Genomic DNA, 21,214 nt, shown 5'->3' on the forward strand with positions numbered 1-21,214 from the left:
CTTTCAGAATGGCAAGTCTTTCTAACTGGGTGGGACAGATATGCTGAAACTTAAAACCATGAAGTAGGGAAAACACTCAAAAACAATGATTAACAAAACTGAAGTTTATTGAGACTAATGTCCATGCGTGTATAAATTCACTGCTTTCAAGGCTGGTACAATGTTTGCTTGCAAGAACATCAGTTTCCTACAGCACTTAACATTTCTCTACCAAACTTGGAAAATGGGCCACAGACATGGTCTAATAAGGTGGATGAAACAACCGGAGAAGGTCCTAGTTGTAAGGGAAAGACACTAAATGCTAAGCAGCACACTGTCTTCAAAAGCGGCATACCATTTTTACTTTGTAGAAATTTGGCTTTCTTTGTAGGTAAGCATTGACACAGGCATGGAGAAAGGCTTGACTGATGCAGAAAAAAAAGCCTGATATGGTTATTTCAATAAGAATTCCCTCCCTGCACATCATTAAGTTCCTTGCAATACTGAACATTATCAAAAGTACAATAGGGGTACAGCTCTGTGGTAGAACATGTACTTATTAGCACACAACCCCTGGCTTGATCCCCAGCACCAAAACAAAACACACACAAACACACACACAAAAAAAACCCTCCAAAACTAACAGCAAAAATTACAGTAGTAACTTAGGTGAAATGTAGCAAAAGAGATTCAATGGGTCTTTCAGGCTAGGAAATGGAGCTGTCAGTGCTTTGGATGTGAAATCTACCATGTGTCTGGAAAGTCATTCTGTAATTTAGGAGCAAGCACATACGATATGAAAACTTTGTCACCTCAAGTTCTGGCTGAACTCATGGGCTGTGCCACCTTTGTTCCATTTACTGACAAATTTCCATTTTGTGAAGAAAAGAAACTTTATAGCACATTTCAGATATAAAGACAGGGCAGTGTAACTTAAAAACAACTCTGGAGACTGTCGCATTTATATTTGGTTTTAACAGCTATTTTATATCTGAGCAGTTGCACTGGTTACTGATTTTCTGAAATATCGAGTGGTCATGTGCTTAAGTTATGAATATATCAATGTGAACTATTAGTGTATTTAAAGTGATGAGTTCTGTAACAACTGCAATGTGCAGTAAACAAATCTCTAAAGGGATGGTTTAACATTTTCCTCATGAGGTAAAGAAGCCCATGAAAAAAACTCCTGACTGGCAATTCTTAATCGGAAAACTCAATTTGTATAAGACATAAACAATGAGTGAGACAATTCCCAGAGAGCTGTAAATCCAGATTCACTAAACTCGCTTACCTAATGCTGTCTTTCTAAACAGTGTTCCAATGAATAGGTAGTTTTATTTCCTGAAGGTGTTCTGTTAAAAATGTCAGATAGTTGGTCATGGACCACATGAAATGAGAAATCTGCCATGTGTCTTTAGGAACAGTACTGGTCCCATTTTTGCACCACTTGTGAGGCCCAGGTGCCTCCTCTAGTGGTGCTATCAGGAATGGCACAATTTGTGGCCTACTTCTTTGGACCTTAGTCCACAAACATGGTTAAGAGGCCAGACAGCAAATATTTTAACTTTGCAGGCAATACATTCCAGTCTGTCACAACTACTTGATTTCCTTTTGTAGCATGAGGCAGCCATAGGTAGGTCATAAATGAAGATGTGGCTGTATTCTGATAAAACTTGAACTTCATAAGATTTGCATGCTACAAATGTCATTCTTTGGGCCATTTTTCCCCCAACCATTCAAAATATTAATGACCACTGTCAGCTTGTGAGCTGTACAGAACAGCCAACAGGTGAGACTCGACCTAAAAGTCCTTTCTAGCTGGGAAGGAAATGCCATGTTGTCTGAAGTAGCGTTCTGGACTAGAGCAGAGGCACTGGAGTAAAGGCAGGAAGAAGTATCTACTTAGTGGCATCTGACTCAAAGGCCAGTCTATACAATGGCCTTGTTTAGTATTTTATTTTTCCCTTGGATAGTGGCAGCATATATATATATGTACACTGTGAAACTTGTTTTTCAAATTCTAGGTAAAAACAACATCAGTAACAAAATTATGAATACGTATTTACAAGTAAGACATTTTCCATTAGCATGACAATTTTCATGATAAATAAAAGTCAGCATAAGGGAATATGTGCAATTGTGCATAATAAAAACATTCAGACCATCTGTGTGCTGACAGCACTCCTACACTCCTCCGGGCATTAAATCTGACCTTAGAGCTTTTACTTCCTTTCCCTTACACATCCTTGCCATTGCTGAGAAATGAGACTGCGAGCAGCCGCAAGGTCTGGTCAATCAGGTGTGTACTCTTTAGTGGGCATGCTGAACATTTGCCCCGAACTTTGCTTTTGAAACAATCCACTAACCTGCTGAAGAGCCAAGGACAAACCTGCATATTTACTGATTTGGCTACTATGCTTATGGGATAGACCTGTGTGTTTGCTGATTTGGCTACTATGCTTATGGAATAATAAATGTGCTAAGTCACTGGTACATTTTCATATTGCTCCATACGTAATTATCTACCATATGTCAATTCTATAAACACTCCCAGTAGCATGTAAGGTGATACACATATGGATCCTTGTTCTGTTATACAAGTATATCACCACTTAACAAACAGAAAAGCAGCAGTGACTCTCCTAACAGCAAAGGTTTTCTTAACATGATGCCACCACCTCTGTTTGGTTCATAGAGAAGCAGTCCCACTTCTAGAGTGGAAGGACAAACATCCTCTCTTTACCACGAGAGCTCTGTGGACACCTTCATCCCTCCCACGCATCAGTCAACAGCAGAGTTTGGCTTCAACATCCTAACTAGAAATGTGTACTATTGGCCATCTGTTCTGATTGTTAGCAACTACTTCAATTTCACTCAACTTGTGCTTTTATTCTTCTTTGGAATGGCAGTTCCAGGACTCACTAAATAGAATATTAACAAATGAGAATGTCAGCCTTCTAGAAGTAACATATCCATCTACTGTAGAACAAGTCCAACCTAAAGAAAGGAAAAAATGGGGTAAGACCAAATGGAAGAAGAAATTGAGTTATAATACTGTGTATCTGTGTTTTAAAAAGTCCCCTTGGCTGTGATGCTGGTTATGAGGGTAAAGGCACTTGCCACACAAGCCTTGACCTTAGTTCAGTCCCTGGAGCCTTGGTAGAAGGAGATTACTGACTGACTCCTCAAAGCTGTCCGCTGATCTACATATATGCTGTAGCACATATGTGACCACACATCATATATACATACACACAGAAAAAAACAAAACAAAAAGCCACCACCAACAAAACAATGACAACAAAAAAAAAAACAAATAAAAAGTCCCCTTCATCCTATAGTAAGTAGTAGGGACTGTCTGAGTTAACAGATTCCATTTATAATCTGTCTCTCTCTCTCTCACCCACACCCACGCATACCCCCCGCCCCCATACCCAGAGAGAGAGAGAGATTAAAAACACTAGAAATAGATAAAAAGCTCCCCTTTATCTTGAAGGAAGCTGGTATGGGGCTGTCAAAATAAGCTTACTCACTTTTTCCGAGTCTGTCCCTGGACACCTCCAGTTGTACAAATAATACTGTAAGTTCCCGTCTCCTACACCAAACTTGAGTTTTTCCAAGAAGGTCTTATTTTCCATCAAGTCTAGTGCATTGAATACATCAAATCCTTTCTGCCAATATAAAAAGTTTAAAATACCAAGGGCTTAATGTATTGTGTATATACTCCTGTATAACATTCAATTCCTCTCCAGTAACTTAAATATACAAATCCACAGCCGAAGAACCATCTTAGAAGACTATTATGAAGACATCTGGGGAAGGGGGGTAGAGAGGTGGCGCCATGGTTAAAGAGCCACACTGCTCTTGCAGGGGACCTTTCTGTAAGTTAACTTGCTTAGGGAGAACCATGCAGTACAGAAAGCAACGATACTCACCAACTTGGCTATAATGAGCGCATCATTCATGAGGTCCAGCAGGGGTGTCTCTGTGTGAATGTTGTAGAAGGAATAGGCAGCCTTGAGGCTCTTGTGAGCTGGGTGGTGCATAACCGTGGAGGGGAGTGTGTAGAAGCTCAGGAAATCAGTCAGCTTCCCACTGGGGCTCTGAGGGACAGAGGTAAGCAACAGCAAGTGAGTGTTTCCTCGAATAAGCATTCTTTCTTTGGCTAACTGATGCTGACTTATGACTTAACCCAACTTTCTGTCCAAATAAGGAGCAACAACTGAGATTTTCCTCTCTGTAACCCAGTTTGAGCCCTTTATGCTGGGGAGAGACCAACAAGTGGACAGAAGTTTACGCAAAGTGCTAGTGGGAGATGTGCAAGCTCTTCCAAAGCAGGTCCTAATGAAAAGTTTCTCCAGGCCAACTGAGGAGTCAATGCCCATGCTGATAGGACAGTGACAGAAACAGATTGCAGCCTCTAAGCTATGGTCCAGAGGCTGCCTTCCCCACTCACACTGAAGCATATATGGGCTGCTAACAGGAGGAAACAGAGCTGTATGCCAAGCTAGCTACCCCGTGGTGAATAGAACACCATTTCAAAGCACATGGTCACTCAGCCTTGGTATCTGACACCTTTTCTTAAAAGCGAATAATGAGAGCTGGTTACTTTAGGAAAAAAACTGACAAGACTTGTTTGTTAATAACATTTGCTTGAGCTTTCAGGGTCTACGTTGAAGTTTTAAAGAAGGAAAAAACCCATCATATCCTCTACCATATGGTACCTTATAATCTTTCTGATGACAAAGGTCTTATCCATGAATGTAATTTTTAAATATTATCTAATGAAATGTCAATATTTGGAAGTTCTGTGTAACCCAGTAAGTCAGTATTTCCCAAGTGGCCAATGCATGATGTTGCAACCTTGTATGTAAATAAAATTCATTCAAAGAACCAGATGTAAGTTAGTGGTAGGGAATCTGCTTAGTGTGTATAAAAACTGTGCTGGGGAGAGGGGGCACAGAGAGAGGAGGAAGAGGACAAAGATGGGGGATGACATACCAATGAGTTTTGGATCAAGAGAACAGAAAGTTCACTGATAAGTAACAGTATTTATAATGACCTGAAAAGAGCTGTGTGTGATAGTGCACATCACTAATCCCAGCAACCAGGAAGCTCAGGCAGGAGGATCAACAGTCTAAAGCCAGAGGCTAGAGAGACAGCTCAGTGCCTAAGAGGACTGGCTGCTCTTCCAGAGGCCCAGGTTCTCTTCTCAGCATCCACAGGGAAGCTCACAACCCTCTGCAACTCCAGTTCCAGGGGATACGATGCCCTCCTCTGGCTTTCAAAGGCAAAGACAGGCATACAGGCAAAACACTCACACACGTAAGATAAGAAGAATCTAAAAGTCAGCCTGAGCTACACAGCAGGCCCCAGTTAGCTACATACTGAGACCCCATCTCACAAGGGAAAAAAACAACAATTATCCGAAGAGTTAAATTACTCACTGATTTTCAAATCTTCAGTATTTCATGGGATGTTATGTTATTCAATCAAGGCAGTATGTCACAATGAATTGAAAGCAAAGCCAAGGAAAGGGCACACTATTTTTAATGTGGAATTATTCTTTCACTAATTTTTGTGGTTTGAGAAAAATTAGTGTTTATGTATGGATGTTCTTTAGGTACCATGCAACAGATTTACTACTGTTGTATTACTGAATATGGTAAATAGCTACTGATATAATCCATCCGAGTAGAAGCTCTTGGAGTTCTGAGTAATTCTTTAGACAGTAAGTCCTGAGAATGGACAGTTCATGAGGCTTTGGAGACACACAGGTACAAGAAGATTTGTGTACAGAGAGTTTTTAGAAATATAACTTTTGAAACTGCCTGCTGCTCATTTGGTTCTTCAGAAACGTCTTGTGGATCATCCTTACCATGGGTTAGTCTCTCCGAGACTGCCCTAACTGGACCTGTGATCCTAAGTTATGACACTGCTTGACAGTGCTAAAGTAACAGTTCTGTTTACAAGTAATGTAAACAAACCCTACAGTCACTTCTAATTGGCCTTCACTGTCTTCAAATTGCTTGCCAAATGAAATTCCATTTTCTCAGTTCAACTCCACTTCAACCCACTGGGCTTCCAAGTGAGATATCATCTAAACAACCAAGTCCAAGTTTTGTAAAAAAGGTTGAAAAACCATGTTACATCCATCTAAGCAACAGTCAGAGTATTTAGATGGCTCCTTTTCCTTCCCTCCATTCAACAAAAGTTAAGGGGCTGAGTCGACTCATGGCAACTCAGATCCAGCCAGCTCTACAAAAGCCCCAATAATATTCAACTCTGGAACATAGCTATCTAGGAGGAGGCACAGACTAGTTACTAGCTTTTCAAAATGAGGAGAGCAAATGCACAGCAGACAAAGAAAAGCACCTTAACTTCCATGTAGCAATGGTGAAAATGCTCCAATCCAGGACTATAAGCAGCTGTGCAGGGCCACCAGAGGCAGTGAGTCATGGAGGCAAGCCACCAGCACAGTGAGAGCCTCCTCAAAGCTTTAACCTGTTCTCAGGACTATTTTATCAGCTCATCTTTACCTCCACCACAAATGTGTCAATGATGTGCTCCCTGGGGAGGAACCAGTGGGCCACTTCCTCTTCATCCATCACTGGAGCTAGATGAAACTGCTTCAAGTAGCTGTTGATGAGTTCTCGGACTGCTGTGATATCTTTCGGTTCCATTGGTCTCAAACCTGAAGTCTTTGTAACCTTGTTAGAAGAAAAACAAAGAAAAGGCACAAGCGCAATGAAGAGCAGTAAAATGAAGTTACTGTGTGCTTAAAGTGTGGCCCACAGGCCTGCAGCACCTTTGGGAACTTTTTAGAACTGGAGACGCCAGACTTGCTTTAGTGAATCAGAGCCTGAAGCATACCATGACTCCATTAAAACCCAAAGCTGGTCTAAAGGCTGGGCCTACAGAATCCCAGCTACTTGAGAGGATGAGGCATGGGAATTAATTGCAAGTTCAAGGCCTGACTGAGCTATACAGTGAGTTCAAAGCCAGTCTGGGCAATTTAATGAGTCTGGCAGTCAAAAAGTAAGATGATGAAGGCTGGTGAGATGGTTCAAGGGGGCAAAGAAGCCCACTGCCAACTCTGAGCACCTGAGTTCAACTCCCAGGACCCACATGGTGGAAGGAGAGAAGTGACTCTCACAAATTATCCTCTGAATTCCACCGGTGTACCTGGCAAATGCATGACAGCCTGCACTCCCACAAAGATAAAGTTGATAAGCAATGTGTCCTAACTTCTTTTTGTGGTTGCTGTTGTTTTGGTTTTTTGAGACAAGGTTTCTCTGTGTAGTCCTGGCTGTCCTGTAACTTGCTCTGTAGATCAGGCTGGCCTCGAACTCAGAGATCTGCCTGCCTCCCAGGTGCTGGGTCTAAAGGCATGTGCTACTACTGCCCAGCTTGCGTCCTATCATCTTATCCAAACAAACCAAATAGAACATTACAAGCTCTTATACCAAGAATTTAACAGACATGAGTAATAGCATCAAACTTTATGCTTTTTCACCTTGAAAAAATATTGGATAATTTTAGGAAGTAACATAAATACTGCTAATACACTTTTTTGCTCTCAATTACTTGTAAATATTTCTAAACTAAAAATCCCTAGAGCCTGGGAGAAGACTCAGCAGTAAGAACACTTGCCAAAGAAGTCTGCCAACCTGGATTTGATCCCCAGAACCCACATTTTCCTAAAAGTCAGATGTAGTGGTGTGTATCTGTAACCAACTCTACAAAGTTGCTCTCTGACCTGTATGCGCACACACACACACAAACTAAATAAGTAAATTAAAAAAAAAAATCTAAACAATAAAACTCCTAGAATGAGATCATTATAATTTCTGAAGGACCCTATGCAGAAGTCCAAGAAGGAAAACCAGCTACAATTAACTACTACTGGGGGGGGGGGGGCCTGAGAGGGTATTTCCAAGGCTCTGTGACCAACAGTGTTGATTGATTACTGGTTAGTGGGGGAAGGCAGGGAAGCTAGCAATGCATGCTTTACACTCACAGGCCCAAGGGATCTCAGCTGAGCATTTACAATGAACTGTTCAAGGATGGGGTACACAGCTTATAAGCATACAGAACCTCAACTAAAACACCATTTAATTATCTAAAGCTGGAGAACTGAATTTCTAATACTGAATAAACTGCTCACACTTTTCTGAAACTTTTTGTGACTCTCAAATGATTTGAAACATCCAGTCCAGTCAAGTGCTTGCCTAACATGCATATAAGACCCTGAATTAAATCCTAGTACTGCAAAAAGAAACGTCCAGTCCCACCTGGAAATAAGTAAGATAAATATGCATTTCTGAATGCTAGTTAAGGACCAAAACTATCTAAAATGTGCCTTTAGACCAAAGTCACTTAAATTTACTTTCTCTTGGGCCAGGTTATTCACTCAGTATAGAAGGCCTGAATAGCACAAAAAAGGTCTGCTTCAGCGGCACAGAAAAACAAAGTATTTTCAGCTATGATGCTTCATAGATGAGACAATTATAGATGTCCTCAAGAATAAATGGGGAGACCCAAACTGAGGTTAAAAATAGGATGCTTTTTATAACTGAATAAAACGCTTGTTTTTTTGGGGGGTTCAATATAAAGCAATTTTCCTAGTTAACGGAAGCATGTTACATTTCCTAAGCAAATTCTGTGTCTGAATCAGATACTTTCTCAGCGTCAACTAGTATCAATTACTTTTTGAATTCCGTGTAATCTGAAGCTTATATAATTGTATAAGGAAAACTCAAGAGCTCCACTGAAAAACAGAAGTGTTATCTGTCAAACATTCCATGTCGATTTAGAGCAGAGGTGGCAGCAATGGTTATGGTTACTAATATGATTAAGAAGGGAGCTTCTAAGTACTAAGATCATCTGGTGCTATTAATCATAGAACATGCCACATGCTTTAATGTGCCCTAGCAAGCATATACCTTTTAACAGCACAAAGCACAGACATGCTACTTCCAATTCCTTTATTTTTAAGCCTCCTCCCTCCAACTTTGTTAATATTCAATTTCAAATAAACAATCACACTGAAGGGCAGGGAGACACAGAAAGATATATTTCTTGGGTAAGCCTAGCCTTTGGGGAATAGTAGCCACAATGAGTTATCAGGCTGGCTCTGCTCCTACAAAGCAGACTCCACATGTCAACCTTGTATTTCCATGTCAACTTCTATGATAGATATAATAACCTGCCATCCTGTGACTGCTCAGGCAAGTGCATGAGATTATAAATGTTCATTCTCTAGCACAATGTTGGCCTGATAAATGTCAGCACCTAGGTTTGGAAGTCTATGCCTAAAACACAGAAACAAGAACTGTAAGAAAATGGTCATGAGCGGGGCGGTGGTGGCATATGCCTTTAATCCTAGCACTTGGGAAGCAGAGCCAGGTGGATCTCTGCAAGTTCGAGGCCAGCCTGTGCTACAGAGTGAGTTCCAGGAAGGGTGCAAAGCTACACAGAGAAACCCTGTCTTGGGGGGGGGAGGGGGAGATGGTAAAAATGAAACAGCCATGGAGCCAGTTTTACTCCAGAAGGCTCCCTTATGCTGAGCAGTACAAGTGGCATGACTGTTAGCAGCTGTACCATCTATCTTTAATCAAGAGGCTCCAGGGTAACTGCTGTTGGCATCTTTCAATTTTCTATTATCTGTACTTTTATCTCTTTTGCTCTCTTCTTTTTCTACCAACTACTATGCTAATTCGTTTATATGATCAACTGGACACAAGCTAGAGTTACCTGGGAAGAGGGAACCTCAATCAAGGAATTGCCCAGATCATGTTGGCTTGTATCTGTAACTGAGGGATTATTTTGATTGATGACTCATGTGGGAGGGGGACCAGTCAACTGTGGGCAGCACCATCCCTGGGGAGGCTGGCCTGGTCTGTGTAAGAAAGCTAACTGGACCCAAAGCACAGAATGAGCCAGTAAGCAACATTCTTCTATGAGTCTTGCTTCAACATTCCTGCTTCAAGTTCCTGCCCTGACTTTCCTCAATAATGGGCTGTGACCTGGAAGTCTGAGCAAATCAGCCCTTTCCTTCCAAAGCTCTTTCTAGTCAATTTTTTCCGCAGCAACAGAATGAAACTAGACTACTCTTCATTCCTCTTTCCCATACCTGAAAAAGAAGAAAGATGCTTAGACCACGTATGTCAAAGAGATCTGCCTGGACCTTGAGAACTGTTCTTTTCTGTTCTCATGTGTACAGTACTGACCGCACAGTAGGACACCTGTGGGCCTGAGCCATGGCACCCTACAGGGCTGTGTGAGTGAGGGCAAGCAGCATGAGGAAAGGGGGCTAACGGAAATCTTTGCAGTCAAGGACGGGACATCACCAGTCTTACCCTTTTTGGTTTTATGGCCTGGGCTACATGTCAACCTTCCTAAGCCTCAGTTTTTCATGTATATGACAGGAGTAAGTAGTACTAACTTCTGAAGCTGTAAGAATAAATTGATTTATGTATGTAAAAGCATATTATAAACCTAAGCTTACTCGGCAAAAAGGCCAACCCTTTGAAGACATGGCTGCTACAGAAAGAGCCCTGCCAACTGTAAAGAACATGCCAAAGCCTGCTTTTAGAACAAAAGCTTGGCTGTGATTCAGCATCAATTTACCAAACTTTGCTATCTGTGTAATTTTTGTACAAAAAAAATATAAAGGCCAAGTTAGTCTAAAGTACTTTCAGCACCTTATATTTTTACTAGCCCCACAAAACTTGGGATAGGTAACAGAATTGTTTTCCCTTTGTTCCATTTTAGGCAGCCTCCATGTAAGTGACTATTTTCCTTACACATATGCTAGACTGCTTTGTGCTTAATTCAGAGGCCTGGGAGACTAATGTGGAACAACAGTCCTTCCTGGTGAAAAATATCAGATATGGCTGCAGTTTTAATTTCAATTCACATATAGCAAAACATTAAATCGAAGATCTTATGCACAGCTGACAGTGTCTGGACAGTCCACTTCTATAGACCATGCCTGGTGTGAACTGTTCCTACTGGGCACAGAGGGACTTGTGATTTGCTACTAACCAATCAATAGTAGTGACTGGAGGTCTCTTTCAGGACTTGGTTGGCTGCACAGAGTTCTGGTTTTCATCTAACTGGCAGCTCCCACTCCCCCTTCTCTAAACTGTTCTTACTGGCTTTGAGATAAATAAGCTGCCAGGCTATGGGGTGCACTATGGAGAAGACCCCGTGGCAAGGAACTGAGAATAGCCCGTGGCAACTGACAAGCAAAAATGGCTCTCAGCCCACCAGCCAGAAGGTTGAGTCAATCCTTGTAACAATCCTATGAGCCGAGAGAGAAGTGGATCTTTCCCCAATGTGTATAAAACTCTGGCCCTCACTGACTGACACCCAGATGGCTAGAAGCAGAAGATTCAGTTAAATGATGCCTGCTCCTTAGAACACATATGAAAATAAATGTGCATGTTGTTTTGTTTAGGCAGGACATGTCTTTTTAATTAATTGTTTACATGTATGAGGGTTTTGCCTGCATGTATTATTTGTGCACTATGTATATGGCAGCTACAGAGGCCAGAAGTTACAGATGGCCATGAGCTACCATGTGGAGGCCAGTGCTCTTAAACACTAAGCCATCTCTCCAGTCCCAAAACATGGTATTTTTATGTAACCCAGGCTGGCCTTCAACTTTTTTTTTTCTTGCCTCAGTCTTCTGAGTGCTAGGATTACAGCAATGTGTCACTACGACTGGTTTAAACTTTTTTTTTTTTTAAGATTTTATTTATTTATTATGTATAGTGTTCTGCCTGCATGTATGCCTGCAGGCCAGAAGAGGACACCAGATTTCATTATGGATAGTTGTGAGCCACCATGTGGTTGCTGGGAATTGAACTCAGGACCTCTGGAAGAGCAGCCAGTGCTCTTAACCGCTGAGCCATCTCTCCAGTCCCTAAACTTAACTATTTAAAAAAAAAAAAAAAAAAAAAGCCAGGCAGTGGTGGCGCACACCTTTAATCCCAGGAGGCAGAGGCAGGCAGATCTCTGTTGAGTTCTGTTGAGGCTACAGAGTGAGTTCCAGGACAGCCAGGACTGTTACACAGAGAAACTCTGTCTCTGAAAAACAAACAAAACCATACTGTTTGCAGCTGCTCAGTTTGTGACAATCAGCAAAAATGATACACAATATATCATTTAACTATAGTTAAATTTTTTATACTATGGCAATCTTTAATATTGTGACTCTAGTAGCTTAAAAAAGGATGAAGGGGAAGAGCATAAAGTGCTTGCTGAACAAATCTGAGAAGTGGAGTTGGGTTCCTCAGCACCCCATATGGGTCTAGTGGCCCACTTGTAATCCCAGCATTCAGAAGGCAGAGATAGGGAACCTCTAGGGTAAGCTTGCTAGCTAGTCTAACCAAATGTGGGTTCAGTGAAAGACCCCTTAAATAAATACAATGGGGTGACAGAGGAAGACAATGACGTCAGTCCCTGACTTCACATGCATATTTACCCCATGGGCACCCACAGACATTATGAACATGTTCACACACTACATACACCAAGCAAAATAAAACAAGTTAATTTCCAGGAATGGTGCTTATACGCCTGTGACCCCAGCCTCTGAGACACTAAAGCAGGTGAAGATTTTAAGTCTAGCATAGTCTACACAGCCAGTTCTAAGTCACTTTGAGCTATACAGAAAGAATGTCTAAAAAGAGTTTAAAAAAAATTACTAAAGCAGAAAAAAAAGAAGTAAATGAATACATTATTTTCATTTCCCAAAACTTTCCTTTAAACTTGAACTCTGAATTCTATGGGGCAAAGCGGGGCATGGTGGCACACGCCTTTAATCCCAGCCCTTGGGAGGCAGAGGCAGGTGGATCTCTGAGTTTGAGGCCAGCCTGCTCTACAGAGCCAGATCCATGACAGCCAGGGCTACATAGAGAAACCCTGTCTCAAAAACAAACAAACAAAAACACTAAGAACAATAAAAAAAAAAAAAAAAATCAGGGGTGGCTTAGACTTTTCTCCCTCATTAAGGGACAACACTCAAAAAAACGTCAAACTCCCTTGGCTTGTATTTAGTTACATACAATTCTAAACCCGTGAACTTAAAAAGGACTGAGAAACAAAGCTTTTCTGAGTAAATTCCCCACTTTCCTAGCTCTGGAGTCCCACATCGTCCATTCTTGTTACAGCATTCTCCTTTCCCAGATGTAAGTACAGCTACAGTCTGACGTTAATACAGCTCTTCTGCATTCAAAGCTTCAGTGGTTACAGACTCAGAGAGCTGAACGTGCCTCTTACTTACATCCGGAAGTCTGTACAGCTTCATCGTTCTCTGTAAGGTCATGTTTCTACTCAAGTGAGAAAATTTCACCTCTACCAGTTTCCTGGGGTTCAGGGATCGGTGCCAATACCTGGAAAACAATGGATGTTTCACTGTCTTAGCTGTTGCAGAAGCATCTATTTAATACTTATGCTATACCAGGAGCACTAATGGCACTGACCCTTTCCTATGCATTAATTTGAAGCTTTAAAGAAAGACAAAAATTGCCGGGCAGTGGTGGCGCACGCCTTTAATCTCAGCACTCGGGAGGCAGAGGCAGGCGGATCTCTGTGAGTTTGAGGACAGCCTGGGCTACCAAGTGAGTTCTAGGAAAGGCACACAGCTACACAGAGAAAACTTGTCTCAAAAAACCAAAAAAAAAAAAAAAAAAGAAAGAAAGACAAAAACTGACTGATAAAATTGAATTGCATTGCTAGTTATGTTCCCTTTTTTTTGTTTTTTTTTTCGAGACAGGGTTTCTCTGTAGCTTTGGTGCCTGTCCTGGACTAGCTCTGTAGACCAGGCTGGCCTCGAACTCACAAAGATCCACCTACCTCTGCCTCCCGAGTGCTGGGATTAAAGGCATGCACCACCACTGCCAAGCAGAATATTAAATTTTTAATATTTTGTATTTTATTTAATAAGAGGAATGTGAATTTTTAATGAGCCTCATGATTTTATGTGAGGCAAACCAAACCAAGAAGTTTAAGATCATGAATATACTCCTGCAAAATAAACAGTATCTGTTATAACAGATACCCATCAATGAAAACTACTCTGAGAAAATTCTTGAATTTATATGATTTCAGTTTTGGTACACAATATATTATTTGTCCTGAAATATACGTGTGATGCCCTTTTCTGTTTATTTACTAATGTAATAATTTGTTAAGTTATAGAAATTTTGTATTTTTGTACTGTATTCATTTCAAGTTTCATCCTACTTGAGTCAAGAGAAATTGTGGAGGGAGATTATTTTTTTGATGTCTTGAAAGCAGGTTAAACCAGTAACAGTCTGATTGCATTCCCTCTAGAGGAACCTCTGAGAGCCTGGTTAGTTAAGAAGTCATGAAAACAGCTTAAACTTTCTTAGCCAACAGGAACACCTGGACTTCTACACTGATACGACACATCACATTCAGCAGTGCTGTGAAGCAGCAGAGAACTGAGTTTTGATGCTGAAAGGAAACAGTGTGACAGTGGATGGGCATTTCAAGACTGCAACACCATAGGTTTTCCCACGCACAGATATCAAATGGGGCAGACACAGAAATATAAATCCAGCATCATTGGTGGGTAAATTTTACTTTTAATACCCAAGAGGGCTACATGGTACAATGAATATTGGACTCAATGGTTCTAGTTTTGTCTCCATCTCAGTTACCAACAAACTCCTATCCTCAGCAAGCCCAATCCATGTGGACTGTATCCGAGGAGAACAATTCTAGCAAGATGGTAGTAAGCTCATTACCTCTGGCAAAGGGGAAACTTCTGATGTTTGTGTGGTGCTATTACCTGCATGTGGCCACAGGCTTAGGAAGAACCACTCCGGCAGTATACACAGCCTGAAAGATTCCTTCTAGGTTCACTCTTCTAGTTATTTCTCGAATTAACACTGGAGCTACCCGTTTGGATCTCAGTTTCTTATGGACACAAAGAAAGTTGATTTCTACCATCCTCTTCACACTGATAAGCATATAGGACAATTAGAGCACACTTAAAAAAGCAACGCAATACTTTCATAAAGTGCCAAAGAATAAGATCATAAAAAGCATCCCAAAACATATATTCAAGAAAAATACTGCATTGTGCAGGCATTTCACAAAATCAGACCAGACACTATTTTCTATACCCACTGTCAAAATGATCAACTCTAGGCCAGGGAGACTTGGCCTCTTGATCTCAATTAGAATTTAAAACTTTGGTCTATTATTATAATTTTAGATGTTAGATCTGATATGCCTCAAGTGTTCCTATATTTGTTTTTTCCTGCATATATAAAACTATAGAAAAAACAAACAAAAAAACCTCAAACAACAACAACCCCCCCCCCAAAAAAAACCAACCAACTAAACAGTATCCCACCCACTCCTGGACAACCCAGTGTAGAAATGGCAAAGTATTGTTCCAAACATGACACAGACTACCCAAGACCCCTGGAGAAGGGCCTTGATCAGACCAGAAATGACACTATTTCAAGCTACCCTAAGTGTCCCAGAGCTTCACAGCTCAATTCTGACTCTAGGTATGCATGCATTTTATTTAAATAACAGTGTTCTTGAGAGCACATGCTTTTATCAGTCAGCTAGGCAGCCCACTATGGTAAACAGACATATTAGCTATTGGACCTCTGGCTTTCATAGCTGGATAGCTGACTTTTGGAGCTGACAACCCAGAGCAAAAACATAACACACTTATCCTCTGGAGAGAGTTTATGATCTCCTTTAAAATTGCTATTTTTTCCTGAAATATCTGTTGATGGCTTTGTTAATTCTATGCACATGATATATACATAAATACAGGTGTGTGCATGTATGAGATTGAGAGGCAGAGAGAGTAAAAGAAAAATAGAGAGGGACAGGATGGATAGGAAAGTGGAGGGAGGTATAGTAGGACAGATGGAGGTATAGAAAGACAGCACTGTCCTTTCATCTCTGGTCCAAATTTTCCTTTACCTTTTAAAAAAAAAAAAGAAAAAGAAAAAAAGGAAAAAAAACCCTAAATAAATCTAATTATTAGAATTTTTAAGTTTTACAGCATCAGTGTACAAAAAGCTCCAAAACAGCTCTCCCAAGCAATCTTACTATCAACAGCCACATTGAGTAATCACTGACTTACTCACTTTGGCACTAAGGGCCTAAAGCCACACACATGCTGGAGAGGTACATCTCTTGTCCTTTGGTTTTTGAGTCAGAATTTTACTACACAGCACAAGCTGGCAACATCAAAGGTAAACATCTAGTGTCTTTCTCAATGGCTCTCCACAATTTTTTTTTTTTTTTTTTTTTTTTTGAGGCAGGATTGAGCACTGAACCTGGAGCTTGCTGATTCAAGTAACTTGGCCAATCAAGAAGCTCCTGTTATCCCCCACCCTCTTGTCTCTGCTCCCCTAATTCTACGATTACAGGCATGTATCATGGCACCTGGCTTTTAATACAGGTGGTGGGGATCCAACCTCAGGTCCTCATGCTTACATATCAAGAGCTTTTTACTGAGCTCCATCACCTGAGCTCTCTACTATGTATTTTTTTAAAGCCTGTTTTAATTATATTTTGGAGGGCGCACACAGGCTCCAACCCATACCTGTCATAAATTCGGATGTTTGCTGGAATGGCACTTATGAAACCTACTAGCTTTTTATTTGAAGACACTCGGACCCCACAGTGCCATTGCAGAAGCCAGCCTGGGGGACGCAGAGCCCTGAGGTAGAGAAGAGACACACCAGTCAGTATCCAAGAACACAGGAACAAAACAAGACCTCCTGATTCAACAATCCATCAATGACCCATGACCAGCCAGGCATACCACAAAAGAAACTCAGGCGAATAGTCGAAGCGGAACATATTGTCATCATCTTCCACATAATTCTCATTCAGCAATGTGTACAACTCCTTCAGCTACAAGAAAAAACAAGTGTACTGTCTAAGGTGTCTAAGAAAGCACCTTAGACACAATGTTTGTGAATACAGGTGTTGAATTAAAGTCTTACCACTTCAGCATTACTCAAGTCTAAAGTGTCCCACATAAAACCTTGTGGCAAAGAATACGGTTCCTGGCGGATATTGTCCTTGTCTGGTTCAATTGCACCATGAGATGTTATGACTTCATCTGGAGAAAAAGGAAAAAGAGAAGATATTACATTTCACAGTAGTCTGAGAATCCCAAACAGTCAGCAACAGAGGTTAAAAGACACTTTCAGACTTAGGACATTTGGGCTCAAAATAATCCAGTTAATAATAGTAACAGTAATAGCAGCTATGTTAGCATATGCTTTATTATATAACAATCGCATTAATATAACTATTAATAATCACATGTAGAAATAACTAACACATTACTATTGTGGATTCCTTTGGACTGTTTATTTCACCAGTTAAAATGAAGGAGGAACTGAATGCCACCTAGTGACATTATAAAATGATTTCTTAGCCTGAGCCCTAGATAGCAGTACACTACCACAACTCTAAGTGATACAGGCTTGATAGAAAACAGCTTTGGAAATGGTCTCTCTTTTTTATTTCATTTCCACAAATTGAGGGTGTGGAGGCCATAGTTGACTTCTGACCCTCCCAGCAGCAAGGCCTAACACAAATTTCTAAATTGATTAACTTTTCCATACTTGTCTTAGTTAGGGTTTCTATTGCTGTGAAGAGACACCATGACCAAGGCAACTCTTTTTTTTTGGGGGGGGGGGTTAGTTTTTCGAGACAGGGTTTCTCTGTAGCTTTGCGCCTTTCCTGGAACTCACTTGGTAGCCCAGGCTGGCCTTGAACTCACAGAGATCCGCCTGCCTCTGCCTCCCGAGTGCTGGGATTAAAGGCGTGCACCACCACTGCCCGGCCCAAGGCAACTCTTATAAAGGAAAACATTTAATTGGGATGGCTTGCTCACAGTTCAGAAGTTCAGTCCATTATCACAGCGGAACATGGCGTCGAGTTCTACATCTTACAAGCAACAGGAAGTGGTCTGAGGCACTGGGCAGTATCTTGAGCATCTATGAGAACTCAAAGCCCACCTCCACAGTGACACACTTCCTCCAACAAGACCATACCTCCCCTCCAACAAGGCCACATCTACTCCAACAAGACCACACCTCCTAATAATGGAACTCCCTGAGATTATGGGGGCCAATTACATTCAAACTACCACATCACCTTTACTGCTAGCCATGTCTGTACTACGGTCCATGTCTAGTAACTTCTGAGTTCTCCTACTCTTTTCGGGGGGTAGTGTCTTATGTATGCCAGGTTGGCCTTGAACTTGTTATGTAGCCCATGATGACCTTGAACTTCTTTCTGATCCTCCTGTCTCTACTTATTGGGTGCTAGGATTACAGCCATGTACCATATCTGGTTGATAAAATGTTAAGAATCAAACCCAATGCTTTGTAGCAGGCAAGCGCTCTACAAACTCAGTTATCAGCCCAGCCCTTAACTTCTCTTTTCCAATTCTTTCTCTACATTAAATGTCTTGTATTTGGAATAAAATGCACATTTCCCTGTGGCTCCAGCCTGCCTGGCATCTTCTCATACCTTCCACAGTCCTTGTTCCCAGTATTATAGCCCTTGACCTTACTGTTTTTCCTAGTTCAGAGCACTCCCTTTTGCTGAGGCCTTGTCCTCTGGTCATTAAGATGCTGGTCCCTGGAAATTTCTCCGTTCACAAGTCATTTTCTCACAGCATCTTTCAATAACTGAAGTCTTTTCCTATGGAAGATCTAAAAGGCCTCTGCTGTGCTTGATTACCTTAGACAACTCCTCCGACCTCTGTCCCACTTTCCACCACCACTTCTTGACCCCATGCTGTACCTAGCATTTACCATCTGCTGAGTAAGGATCTGGTACATCTATCTGGTCACAGAATCCTTCTACAAGAAGTACACAACTTTCACCAGCTCCTCAGACTTTCTCCAGGAGCCCATATGGCCCAATTCCTGGTCACTCCTATACAGTGTCCCCAATGAAGCCTGGACAACACTTGGTTCTTACAAGATGAGCCATGCAGGTAACTTGGAACAGCTGGGTGTTTTTAGCCTGGACCGTGCCACACCCCAGACAGAACTAGAGAGGCAGTCTCTATGGTTCCCTCACCAGATACGGTCTTTGACTGAACTCAAGTGCACTAAGAGCTCGAGCATTCCGAGAACCTTGAAAAGATTTAGAGCAAGAAGGAAAAGCAGGATGCACCCCGGGCAATCTTTCCCAAAAGAAGCCCTGGGGTCAGGTGTTTTCTCTAGAGGGCAAAAAGAAGCTTTGTGAACCACATCCACCAAAATCAAAAATCTAGATTCTTCAGCTAATATTCATTTAATTAAGTGCCATTAAAGACTTTGTAAATTCATTCTAAAGAATATTCCTCCATTATCAGACACATTTCTAGACACTGAAAGAAAAAAAAGATGCCCACCCCTCCCCACTGCAAGGGATGAATCCAGGGCTTCACACATTCTAGGCAAGTGCTCTAGCACTGAGGCATACTCCCAACTTTTCACTCTTATTCCTTTCTCTCCTACTTAGATGCCATCTCTTTTAGCTGTTGGGGTGGATATATGTGGGAAAGGATTGGAAAACATATGACTGATTCTTCAATGCTCAGAAAAACATTACTCTTGTGTTATCACAATAAAATCGATTATCTGTATATAACTGGGCTGCTTAGAGTTTTAGATGGTAAGTGACCCTTTCTATGCTGTTTGGAACCTAAATAATCAAAATGTAAGTAGGCACAATTCTAAATCAAAGTAGGACACTTACACTGTCACGTAATTTGAACACTTTCATATTATTTATAATCTCACCTTTGCAAAATGGGAAAGAAAAGTAATTAATTACGTCTGCAGCAAGTTAACTGGGAAAAGTCTTAAGTAGAATTTGATGGAGCAGGCCTGGTGCTAGGAACAAGACTCCGTTATTTCTTTACATGAACAGAGACCCACAAAGGCCTTTACTTTCAAGGGCACCCTAACTCGCATATGATACTGAATTAGTACACCCTAGAGTGTGTTCAGAATCCTGAAGTACACAATTATCTGTTTAGTGAGATATTATTGGGAACTTTTTCTCTGAGTCCTTTAGAATACCTGAGGTGTAAGAAATGCTAAAAAAATAATGTAGTGGGAGATAGAGGGGGTTGCTAGAGTGGATGGCTCAGAGGTTAAGAGTACTGGCTGCTCCTGCAGAGGACCCAAATTTGGTTCTCAGTACCCACATGGTACTTCACAACTATCTTTAACTACTGTTTCAGGGGATCCATTGCCTTCTTCTGGCCTCCATGGACACCAACCATACATATGGTTCACATACATGCATGCAAGCTAAACAGTCATTAAGCATCCAATAAAAATTAAAAAATCTTAAAAATACAATAATACATAGGAAAAAAAAACTTCCTGAAGATCAAAAGTAAAGAACAGGAATGAAGAGAAAAAAAACAAATCTTTCTGTACAGTATATATAGGTTATATATTATATATACTATATATTAGTCATACTATAAGAATATAGTGTATATAGTTATGTATCATATACAGCATTTATCCTAGCATACAGTCAGTTGTATATATTACACACATACACATAGAAAAGTTTAATAGGAAATTATAATATATATAATACACATTTCAAATTCGGGAAAACTGGATAATGTAACAGAAACAGCAATTAGGCTACAATCAGTGTTATTGAAAACACATGTTCCTACCTAGTATCTATACTTTAAGAAGACAGATACTAGCTTTTGTGTTCATTTTTGAGTGTATGACACAAGACTAAGTGAGGTCTCTTCATCCTAGGTTGAGGAAACACACATATGAGCTTACTCAATTTGGGCACTGGCTGTGTGTCCCAGAACTGGTATCTGCGCTTTGTGGCCTCATCAATGTTCCTGGCTGGGCCTTGGCATGCAGACAGCAGCTCCATTGCTCTCTGGATGTCCTGTAGCTTCTGAATAGGGATGGTGGGATTCTAGAACAGCAGAGACACAGAGACACATGATATGAAGAAGCTGTCACCACTTTTGAACACAGGGCAACTTTGTGTACTGGTCTCAGAGGCTGCAACACCTAAACACTGCCCCACCTCCTGGAAGCCTGCTGAAGGCTGTCTGTGAATACATGGAGATGAAACAACTGCACTGTTGCAGATTATCACTGTGCTGTGGTGTCAAGGGGACTCTGGAGGGATGGGAATGCTAAGTACACAGAAG

The 21,214-nt window shown here is 41.1% G+C and overlaps 1 protein-coding gene across 1 annotated transcript in view; it reads right to left on the reverse strand.

Moving 5' to 3' along the window:
- Window positions 1-89: 89 nt before the first annotated feature.
- Window positions 90-21,214, reverse strand: part of Nmt2 (N-myristoyltransferase 2) — a 46,543-nt gene continuing 25,418 nt past the window's right edge. The window contains exons 5-14 of the mRNA XM_059263588.1: window positions 20,829-20,973; window positions 17,001-17,119; window positions 16,817-16,908; window positions 16,595-16,711; window positions 14,807-14,977; window positions 13,274-13,382; window positions 6,519-6,689; window positions 3,915-4,082; window positions 3,513-3,650; window positions 90-2,976 (exon numbers count right to left, since the gene is read on the reverse strand). Coding sequence (XP_059119571.1) covers window positions 2,956-2,976; window positions 3,513-3,650; window positions 3,915-4,082; window positions 6,519-6,689; window positions 13,274-13,382; window positions 14,807-14,977; window positions 16,595-16,711; window positions 16,817-16,908; window positions 17,001-17,119; window positions 20,829-20,973 — 1,251 coding nt within the window. The 3' untranslated portion in view covers window positions 90-2,955. The remainder of the gene's footprint in view (window positions 2,977-3,512; window positions 3,651-3,914; window positions 4,083-6,518; window positions 6,690-13,273; window positions 13,383-14,806; window positions 14,978-16,594; window positions 16,712-16,816; window positions 16,909-17,000; window positions 17,120-20,828; window positions 20,974-21,214) is intronic.

This window comes from Peromyscus eremicus, chromosome 5 (assembly GCF_949786415.1).
Source record: "Peromyscus eremicus chromosome 5, PerEre_H2_v1, whole genome shotgun sequence".
NCBI lineage: Eukaryota > Metazoa > Chordata > Mammalia > Rodentia > Cricetidae > Peromyscus > Peromyscus eremicus.